The 11184-nt window shown below is 48.5% G+C and overlaps 1 protein-coding gene across 2 annotated transcripts in view; it reads right to left on the bottom strand.

Annotated features, from left to right (window-relative positions):
* Positions 1 to 6296: 6296 nt before the first annotated feature.
* DEPTOR (DEP domain containing MTOR interacting protein) overlaps positions 6297 to 11184 on the bottom strand; it is a 149822-nt gene continuing 144934 nt past the window's right edge. The window contains exons 9-10 of one of the 2 annotated variants that reach the window (XM_029063527.2): positions 8605 to 9941; positions 6297 to 6789 (exon numbers count right to left, since the gene is read on the bottom strand). In XM_029063527.2, coding sequence (XP_028919360.1) covers positions 9813 to 9941 — 129 coding nt within the window. In that variant the 3' untranslated portion in view covers positions 6297 to 6789; positions 8605 to 9812. Of the gene's footprint in view, positions 6790 to 8604; positions 9942 to 11184 lie in introns of those variants that run through there. The other variant, XM_039911842.1, reaches the window with a different exon arrangement.

The following is an 11184-nucleotide window of genomic DNA, read 5'->3' as shown; positions in this document are numbered from 1 at the left end:
GGGGAGCGGCGGCACCGTTTATGGGGACATCCCCGGTGTTCTGCGTGGCGGCAAGGGGATGGGGAGGGCTGGGACGAGGCTGAGCGAGGTCGGCTCGTTCTCGGGGTTCAGATTACAGTTTGCTGCCAATTGCAGGCTGGGCTTGGATCTGAGCTGCCCAGCAGAGCGCCATCCTGGCCCGTAGCCTGAGCTAATCAATCAGTCAATAATAATAATAATAATAATGTTGGTATTTGTTAAGCGCTTACTATGTGCAGACCACTGTTCTAAGCGCTGGGGTTGACACAGGGGAATCGGGTTGTCCCACGTGGGGCTCACAGTCTTAATCCCCATTTTCCAGATGAGGTCACTGAGGCACAGAGAAGTGAAGTGACTTGCCCACAGTCACACAGCTGACAAGTGGCTCAATCATGCTCTGCACACAGTAAGCACTCAATAAACACGATCGAATGAATGAATTTATTAAACACCTACTGTGGACGGAGCACTGTCCTAAGCGCTTGGGAGAGTAAGATACAACAATATAACAGACACGTTCCCTGTCTACAACAAGCTTACAGTCTAAAGGAGGAGAATAGAATAGAGGGGAAGAGCTAAGTCTAGAATGGCTCGCACGGGGCTCAGCTCTTAACCAAATTCCATCCAACCTGCTACCTCACTGGTACAATCTTTCATAATATTCCAACTGGATTATTGCATCAGGCTCCTCTCTGATCTCCCATCTTCCTGTCTCTCCCCGCTCCAGTCTATCCTTCACTCCGCTGCCCGGATTCTCTTTCTACAGTATCGTTCTGGGCCTGTCACTCCCCTCCTCAAAAATCTCCAGTGGTTGCTTATCAACTTTTGCACAAAACAAAAACTCCTCACTCTTGGCTTCAAAGCCGTCCATCCCCTTGCCCCCTCCTACCTCACCTCCCTTCTCTCCTTCTACGGCTCAGCCCCCACACTCTGCTCCTCTGCCGCTCACCTCCTCACGGTGCCCCGTTCACGCCTATCCCGCCGTCGACCCCTGGCCCACGTCCTCCCGCTGTCCTGGAAAGCCCTCCCTCATCACCTCCGCCAAACTAACTCTCTTTCCCTCTTCAAAGCCCTACTGAGAGCTCACCTCCTCCAGGAGGCCTTCCTAGATTGAGCCCTCCCTTTCCCTCTGCTTCTCCTCCCCTCCCCATTCCCTCTACACCCTCCCTCTATTCTTCCCCCTTCCTCTCCCCACAGCACTTGTGCATATTTGTATATATTATTTCGCTATTTTGTTAATGATGCCTCTATTTAACTTGATGACATCGATGCCAGATCACTTGTTTTGTTTTGTTCTGTTTCGTTTTGTTGTCTGTCTCCCCCATTTAGATTGTGAGCCCGTTGTTGGGCAGGGATTGTCTCTCTCTGTTGCCGAATTGTAAATTCCAAGTGCCTAGTACAATGCTCTGCACAGAGTAAGCGCTCAATAAATATGATTGAATTAATGAATGAATGAACAAATACCATAATTATTATTCTTATTATTTAAAGATAGAGGGGAGAGTGCCAATCTGCCTGACAATAATAATAATAATAATGTTGGTATTCGTGAAGCACTTACTTTGTGCCGAGCACTGTTCTAAGCGCTGGGGTAGATACAGGGTAATGAGGTTGTCCCATGTGAGGCTCACGGTTAATCCCCATTTTACAGATGAGGTAACTGAGGCACAGAGAAGTTATTTAAAGGAGGAGTTCCGGGCAGGGTGTGTGGGCATGAGCAAGGGGTCGATGGTAGCTGAAGTGAGAGCGAGGGCCAGTGAGGAGGTTGGAATTAGAGGGGAAAAGTGTGTGGGCTGGGTCATAGTAGGAGAGCAGCGAGGATTAGCCCCACTGGGGATCAGGAGCAGACTTTGGTCCCCTCACCCATCCAGCTGACTTTTAGAACCCAATTCACCTAAGGGAAATGGGTTCTGCTCCCTCATCCCCCTGGCCCTGTCCCAGCCGAATCGCCCCACACTGGGAACTCACGCAAGAATCCGCCTGCTCGATCCTGATGAATTCACTTCTGCTCACTTCCAGGGCTGAACAGGATGGAGTCCCACCGCGTCAAGCGCTGTGATCTGCCCCGTGCCGATACTTGGAAAACTCGGTAAACCCAGTGAGATTCCAGACGTGTCTATAACCACCCTGGATTAACGCCCAAAACAGAGGAGTACATTGGCCATGTGGAGTGGATTTGGGATCATCAAAAGAAATGCATCAAATAATTATACTTGTGATATTTGTGAAGGGTTTACTACGGACCCATCGATGTACTGAACACTGGGGTAGATACAATCCGATCAGCTCAGATGCAGTCCCTGTCCCACACGGGGCTCACAGTCTAAGAGAGAGAGAGACTACAGGTAATAATAATAATAATAATAATGTTGGTATTTGTTAAGCGCTTACTATGTGCAGACCACTGTTCTAAGCGCTGGGGTAGACACAAGGGAATCAGGTTGTCCCACGTGGGGCTCACAGTCTTAATCCCCATTTTACAGATGAGGGAACTGAGGCACAGAGACGTGAAGTGACTTGCCCACAGTCAAACAGCTGACAAGTGGCAGAGCTGGGATTCGAACCCATGACCTCTGACTCCAAAGCCCGTGCTCTTTCCACTGAGCCACGCTGCTTCTAATTAATCCCCATTTTACAAATGAGGAAACTGAGGCCCAGAGAACTTAAGTGACTTAACCAGGTCACACTGGAGGGGAGCATGAGACTGAGATTAGAACCCAGGTCTCCTGACTCACAGTTCTGGGCATTTTGCACTAGGCCATGCTGCTCCTCGTTGAAAAGGAAAACCAGGCTTCGCCGTTAAGGAATCTGAACCTCGGGAGATCCAGATGTTCCAGCCCTCTGGACTGCCAGCTCACTCTGGGCAGGGAACGTGTCTACCAACTCAGTTGTGTCGTACTCTCCCAGGGGCTTAGTACAGCGCTTTGAGAAGCAGCAAAGCGCAGCGGATAGAGCATGGGCCTGAGAGTCAGAAGGTCAAGGGTTCTAATCCCGCTCTGCCACTTGTCTGCTCTGTGACCACGGGCAAGTCACTTCACTTCTCAGTTCCTCAGTTCCCTCATCTGGAAAATGGGGATTGAAACTGTGAGCTCCACATGGGACAGAGACTGTGTCCAACCCAATTTGCTTGTATGCACCCCAGCGCTTAGTACAGTGCCCGGCACATTGTAAGCGCTTAACAAATGCCATCATATTATCCCAGTGTTCTGCACACGGTGAGCACTCAGTTAATACCACTGGTAGATTGGTGGACTCCATATCTGTGAGATGTAAGTGGCATTGGTGAGGCTACTCTATAAATGGCATCTGGCATCTGTGATAAGCCCAGGCCAAAAAGGAAGTTGGACACGTCAATTATCCTAGGTGCTCTGAAGTATTTAAACCCCGAAAGATGAACTCTATTTCTAGGTAAGCAAAAACATAAAATACCAACTAATCGATCAGGGGTATTAGTTGAGCACCCACTGCGAGCAGAGCACTGTACTAAGGGCTTGGGAGAGTACGATATAACAATAAAACATATTCCCTGCAACATGGGAATCTCCAGGAAAGCCTGCTGAGTTGGCATGGTTTGATCTGTAATTAGCCAGCACAGCAGCACCATCCCAGCCCCAAGAAAGTCCTTGTAATGAACTCACCTTATAATCAAGTCCATTAACAATTTATTACACGGTGTTAGTGCCGCATATCAGATCTGCGGTGGTCAAGGACAGGTCACAGCCTTGCACTCCCCAACCACGCCCCTCCGATAAGCACTTTTCTAAATGATACTTTCGACTCTGGTCTGAGGGCACGAATGGATTCGCCAGCGTTAGAGAGCCTGACGGGTTATCTGCCGAGTCAAATTTACTCTACTCTTTGTTTTAGAACAGAACAGGAGGAAAGCCAAAAATCTGTATTTAAGAATCATTTATTTTGGCATGTCATTCTACACATTTTTATTTTTCATAACATAGTTTTCGAGTTCAGGGTGGCGATAACGCAACTGGATTCGAATCCCAGTGGTTATGAGCACGTTAGGTGTCCATTAAGCACATTAATATAATTGATGATTCGACAGTGAATACGATGAGTTGTCCGGGCAACTGTACTTTCAAATCTAATTAAAGAAAAACCTGATTTTCCAGGTGGACCCTAACTCGATAGCACCAGATCCATGTGCAATCTAACCGATTCAGCTAAAACATATGGTTTTGCGATGCAAGCGATCATTTGCAACTCGGAGTGCTGTACAAGACTGTGAATGAAAGGGTATATTCTGGTGTGCAATAGGTCTGGCTGCCGTAGAAGGGTTTCAGAGCCCATGTCGGACAGTTTGCCAATCAATCAGCCAGTCAGTCAGCCGATTGGCCAATCAGTCAGTCAACCAACCAGCCAGCCAACCTGTCAGCCTGTCAGTCAGCCAGTCAGCCCATCAGTCAGGCAGATAATCAATTGGCCAGTCAATCAGTCAGTCAACCAGCCAGCCAGCCAACCTGTCAGTCAGCCTGTCAGCCAGTCAGCCCAACAGTCAGGCAGACAATCAATTGGCCAGTCAATCAGTCAGTCAACCAACCAGCCAGCCAACCTGTCAGACAGCCAGTCAGCCCATCAGTCAGGCAGACAATCAATTGGCCAGTCAATCAGTCAGTCAGTCAATCAGCTAGTCGGTAACCCAGGCAGCCAGTCACTGAAACCTCACTTAAAGCCAAGCATCACGAGCTCCACTGCCCCAGAAGAGGTAGTTCTCTGCAGGGGTTGAAACCCTGCCACTAGGCCAGGCTTGAGCTGAACCCTCGGCGGGCACACCCGCACCCGGTCTGGAGTCTGGAATCAGCCTGCGGCTCCGGCCTTCCCGCTGGATGAAAGCAGGGCCGTGCACAAATGGGACAACTGGGATCGGCAGTCCCAGCAGCACCCAAGGACGGTCACGCCTTGCGGTGGCCCCAAAGTCGGCGCTGTTCCGTGCCACGAGGGATTAACTCTCCTCCCTTTCTTTCCCCTCCTCGTCCACTTGGCCAGAGGAGTGAGCTGCTCCAACCTCCACGATAAGGGCTGCTCTGTCCGCGGTCTTTCGGGAAGATATCACAGTATGACCAACTTTGAAAACAGGCCCAGTTTCTCACAGACACACAGCACTGTTTCGCAATGACTAAATTCACGCCATAGAGTGCAGTCCCGGCCAATGTCATAGCGTAGGGCCCACAAAAAGATTACTCATATTTGCTTCTTTTCTTCTGCCGACCAGAACTGAGTCAAATAACCCGATAATAATGATGATGATGATGATGGTATTTGTTAAGCGTTTATATGCCAGGCACTGTATTAAGCGCTGGGGTCGATACAAGCAAACCGGGTTGGACACGGTCCCCGTCCAATGTGGGGCTCTTGTCTCAATCCCCATTTTACAGATGAGGTAACTGAGGCCCAAAGAAGTGAAGTGACTTGCCCAAGGTCACCGAGAAGACAAGTGGCCAAGCTGGCATTAGAACCCAGTACCCAAGACTTCTGCATCGGCAGCGGGTATTTATTATTAAGGTATTTGTTAAGCGCTGGCTATATGCCCAGCACTGTTCTAAGCACTGGGGTAGGTAAAGGGTAATCAGGTTTGTCCCATGTGGGGCTCGCAGTTTTAATCACATTATTTGGTTAAGTCAGGGTCAGATATTGTATCACTTGTGATCTCCGTTACAAAGTCGCTGACTACATGCTCAACGTGGTGATAATAATAATAATTCTGGCATTATACTAACCGCCGGGGTAGATACGAGATAATCAGATCTCACTTGGGATTCAGTCTATGTAGGAGGGAGAAACAGGTATCGAATCCCCATTTTGCGGATGAGGGAACTGAGGCACAGAGAAATTAAGTGATTTGCCCAAGGACACACAGGAAATGTGTGGAGAACCCAGGTACGCTGATTCCCAGGCCTATGTTCTTTTCCTTAGGCCATGCTGCTAGACCACGAGGCCAACTGGGATTAAGAACACAGAGGTGAACTCAGCAGCCCCGTGGTATAAAAAGGAGTACGATCAAATTTGAAGCCTGAAAAGCAATCGATATTTAGGAAAGTCTTTGTGACTGGTCCTTCTCAAGAAAAGGGCCTTCCTAAATGTGCAAATGGAGAGGAAATTAAGATAGTGAAAATGTAACCGCCAAACACTCTGACCTCATTTGGCAAAGGCGGCAAAGATCGGCTTCCCACTGCCCGTGTGTAGGGCTACAACAGGGATTGAGTTTGCTTTTCCCGAGTCTCCACTAAGCCCCGGCACATAAAAAAAACCCACATTCACCCCTCTTGGTAGTCCCCACAACGGCCTTGTGAAAATATCATTGTTTAGGATGAGGCACCGAGCAAGAATCGGAAACTGGGACGGAGTTGTTTGCAAGTAAGCCATTGTTCAATCGTGAATTGGAGTGAGGGGCATCTCTCCAAGGCCTAACTAGTCTTCAACCACCATCTGATTCTTCTCATCACCAGCTAACAGGGTAGAGCAGGGTATATCCATAAAATAGTCCTGGAGTGGGCAGCCAGTACAGCCAATGATCTGCCTTAGGAGCTCAGCGACAGAGTATTTTCTTTAAAATGGAATTTGTACTGATCTCTTTCTCTCGTCCTAAAAGAATGAACCGTCGCTTTTGAAAAAGATGGTAGATGTCACATAAAGAGGTAGCACCACGTAAGACCGTGGGTGAAAGTAAATCGGTGAGACTTGCTGTTAGTTCTTACTCGAATTCACTTGGATGTCTGGTGAGCAAAATGGTGCTGAACGCTGCATTCCCTGGAAAACCTGATAGAAATGAGAAACCGCTCTTGACGTGGGATTGTGTCAGGGGCTGGAAGACCTGGTTTTTCAGCCCTTGTTAAGTACAGGTAGTCATAAATGTGTCCATCCAAGAAAGATCCTCTGACAGGCTACCTGAAATGGGCGTAATACAACACCCATGTCAAACACTGAGCATGTATGCCCCTAAAAACTAGCCCAGCTATCATTAGCTCCTCATTTCTAGAGGCATTTATCCCCTCCCAGTCTCCATCCAGGACTGTCCTCTTGCCCACAACTGATGACACCCAATGAGATGAAAATCAAGAATCCACCCTTTTTGAGGAGCCAACCTGGCAGGGAACCCCTAAATCAGAAAAGGAAGATTCTTCTCTCTGGGCTTTTTCCAAGAGAGAAAAAGAAGAGAGTTCAGTAACCACAGTTCTCCCCCGTGAGGGAGGGAGGTAAGGCTCAAAAAAGGCAACCAGATAATGCAGTGTGCCTCTCTATCAGACGGTCTGGGAGAACAGCGCAGTCAGGAAATAATAATGGTGGTATTTCTTAAGCGCTTAGTATGTACAAAGCACTGTTCTAAGCGCTGGGGGGATACAAGGTGATCAGGTTGTCCCACGTGGGGCTCACGGTTTTAATCCCCATTTTACAGATGAGGTAACTGAGGCACAGAGAAGTTAAGTGACTTGCCCAAAGTCACACAGCTGGCAAGCGGCGGAGCCGGGATTCGAACCGAGGAAATCATCCTCGGTCCTGAGCATCATAGAAATCCTATTACGTGAGGCTCTCGAACCTGTGCTCACTGAGACTGCCCTCAAAGAGTCACGATAACAGAACAGGGAAGCCCATCGACTTAGGGGAAAGAGTCAGGAAGCCCCGAGTTAGGGAAACCATTTGAAATGAAGTTACAATTAAAATTAGAACACAGTGCGGGGCGTGATCGTGGTTTTGTAATTAAGGATTCGTAATTAAGGAGGGTTTTTGATATTCGATTCCAGAATACCCACACAGTGCAATATCCGGGCCATCTTCTTAATTAAAGGCTCAATCTGCACGTGGGAGGAGCTAATGTTCGTTGGAGCCCGAGAAAGTATCGCTGGAGTTGATCCAGGAGACAGGTGGGCAGCAGCTCCATGGGGGATGTGGAATCCATCGACGGTATTTATTAAGCGCATACTGTCTGTTTAACACTGCACTAAGCAATTAAACGAATAAGGATGTGGCTCGTAGTTTTCTTCTTCCCTGCCCTCAGCTATCACAAAATAATAGCTACGCCCCATTCATGATGCCGGCCAATTAACAGGCATCGAAACCGGAACTCACTGGCAAGAAGATGGAAGAGTTAGATTTTTTTTTTGCCATTCTCCTTTGAGTTTGAACTTCCCGGAAGACTTCAAACATGCTATGCTAGCAACAGCCATGAAACGAAAAGGCAGTAAGAGCTAAAGTTCAGGTTCTCATGCCAGTTTTGTCACTTGCCAGCCGCCTGACCTTGGGCAAGTCACTTCACTTGTCTGTGCCTCAGTCACCTCTTCTGTAAAATAGGGATCGAGACTGAGTCCCGTGTGGGACAGGGACTTCAGCCAACCTCATTAGCTTGCTTAGAACACTGCCTGGCACAGAATAAATGCCTAACAAATACCATTTTTAAAAAGCGTCAGCTTCCGGATGATCTATCCTAATTCCATGTTAACCTCAAATGAGTTGAGCATCCCAGCAAGGGGGAAGAGAGCTTCACAGCTGAAACGGGTTGGAATAGAAATGCCGAATGCCTCGGCCGCACGATAACGCTAGTTGGGTGGCATAGGCCCCTAGAATGCTAAGACTCACACGCGAGGCATCTTGGTTCAGCGGCCACCAACAACTTCTTCGATCGTGTCCGTGCATAAATCGCCGATTACATGTGATCAGATGAGGGCTGGCCAGTGCTTGGGCTCTGGGGAACGAGGACGCCCGGCGACCATTCGGAGGACTCTCATCCGGGAATCGGACACCGTCTATCAGGCGAGCCCAGAAGAAAACATGCGATTTCAGCCCCGGCCAATGGGCTCTAACAATCACGGGGGACTCCGTCCGACGTCAGAGAGTGAAGACCCAGATGCCAAGAGCGAGAGAGAGGTCACCCATTCGTCCTTCATTAGACAGCTAGTACTCGAGGGAAGAGAAAAACGGCCAGGAACTGTATTTTTCACTGACAAAAGGAAATCGTCTCGGCATATTCCCGTCACAACATATGCTTTATGTCTATCTGGATTTATATACATAAACGTATATTTTTGCAAGCTACTCTACACATTCATCGTATTCAGAAGCAACTTCAGAAAACCACGCTGGTTCATTTAGAGCCCCAGATGATTCGGATTCATGAAGGGGTCATCGTTCCTCTGTACATCATATAAAGCGTTCCCCCCAATCCTCCTAGAATGAGAAGGTGAACGTGAAATGTACTCCCGGTGGGAGACACAAAATGTTATCAAGGACGCTTGCGGTTTTCAGACGCTTAAATGTTTTTAAAATGCCGATGGGGCAGATTCGACCGCCCCAGGCCCTTCCTGCATGGGTTCAATTGGAGGTAAGTTGCAGTCCCGTTCAGTGTCGAGGTGGCTTGGCAACTAGTATGTCAGCATCCCATTCACGAAGGGAAAAATGCTAACAGTTTGATGCCTCCTAGGAGGTTGTCAAAGGCTTTATGTCAAAAAAAAAAATCTCACAGTGAAAAAACACGGACATCGTATGTGCAAAGAAATCCTCAAAACGGCACTGTCGATGGGTAAACTCGGCATCCAAACGGGTTTTCTGCCAGAAGGACGGGGGAGCATTCTGGAGGGCATTTTTCCTATTAGAAGACATCGGTCCATGCAAAAATACCAGTCAGAGGGGGGAGGCTACGAAAATCAAAGTCATCCATTCGATGGAGCTGAGGAACGTCGTCCGGGCGCTGATCTGGGTTGCTCCGAGGCTGCTCACGTTCTGTTCACAAACTGTCCGGTGAAGGCGGGGGGGCAGGGAGGGAGGGAAGGACGGGAAAGCTTCCTTCCTTAGTAGTCCAACTCCTCCATCACTTCCATGACAATGGTTCGAGGGCCGGTCAGGATCAGGTTGCTCACCGTCCGGTAGTCGACGTGGAGGACGTTGAGTCCGTTGACAGAAACCACAAACTGACAGACCTACAGGATGGGAAAAGGATGGGATTACGCCTTGATGACTCCGGGTGAGGACTGCTCTCATCAGGGATGTAAACAGGGAGGCTAGACAATATTTGTTTCTAGCTCTCAAACTGGACGAAGCAGTGACAAGTGTTCTGGGATTTTATTGGATTTTCACACCCACAGACACACACGCATAAACTCCAGTTTCCCTTGCCAACCACGACTGAGGGGATATATTAAGGGTGAGAAGCAGCGTGGCTCAGTGGAAAGAGCACGGGCTTGGGAGTCAGAAGTCATGAGTTCGAATCCCGGCTCTGCCACTTGTCAGCTGTGTGACTGTGGGCAAGTCACTTCACTTCTCTGGGCCTCAGTGACCTCATCTGTAAAATGGGGATTAACTGTGAGCCTCACGTGGGACAACCTGATGACCCTGTATCAACCCCAGCGCTTAGAACAGTGCTCGGCACATAGTGAGTGCTTAACAAATACCAACATTATTATTATCATTATCTCAGCTCCGCCCCTTGTCAGCTGTGTGACTTGGGGCAAGTCGCTTAACTTCTCTGTGCCTCAGTTCCCTCATCTGTAAAATGGGGATTAAGACTGTGAGCCCCACGTGGGACAACGTGGTTAGCTTGCATCTACCCCAATGCTTAGAAGAGGGCTTGGCACGTAGTAAGTGCTTAACAAATACCATTATTATTATACGCTCAAATTTCATGTACACCAGTTTGACTACCCCGAGGACAGTCCTCAATAACCGTGACTTCCCTTCACCCTGAATATTGATTTGTTTAGTTTCAAACCAGTTTCATCTGGATGGGATTGTGCTTCCACATTAAGGTTGTCAACTAGATTGTAAACTCCTTGTGGGCAGGGAATGTGTCTACCAACTCTGTTGCACTGCCCTCTCGAATGCTTAATACAGTGATCTGCACACAGTAAGTGCTCAATAAATAGCACCGATTGATTAAATGGAGAACCAATCATAAGAGTTTGGGGGTTCCCTGTGGCTTTAAGTAAAATGGTAACATAACAATGGCATTTATTTAGCGCTTACTACATGCCAGGCACTATACTAAGCACTGGGGTAGATACAAGACAATCAGGTTGGACATAATCCATGTCCCACGTGGGGCTCAGTCCTAATCTCCATTTTACAGATGAGGTGACTTGCCCAAGGTCACCCAGCACACACATGGCGGGAGCCGGGATTAGGGTCCAGGTCCTTCTGACTCCCAGGCCCGAGCCTTATCCGCTG

This window comes from Ornithorhynchus anatinus, chromosome 4, assembly GCF_004115215.2.
Source record: "Ornithorhynchus anatinus isolate Pmale09 chromosome 4, mOrnAna1.pri.v4, whole genome shotgun sequence".
Taxonomy (NCBI): domain Eukaryota; kingdom Metazoa; phylum Chordata; class Mammalia; order Monotremata; family Ornithorhynchidae; genus Ornithorhynchus; species Ornithorhynchus anatinus.
The sequence above is the reverse complement of the archived record's forward strand: the minus strand, read 5'-3'. Positions and strand labels throughout refer to the sequence as shown.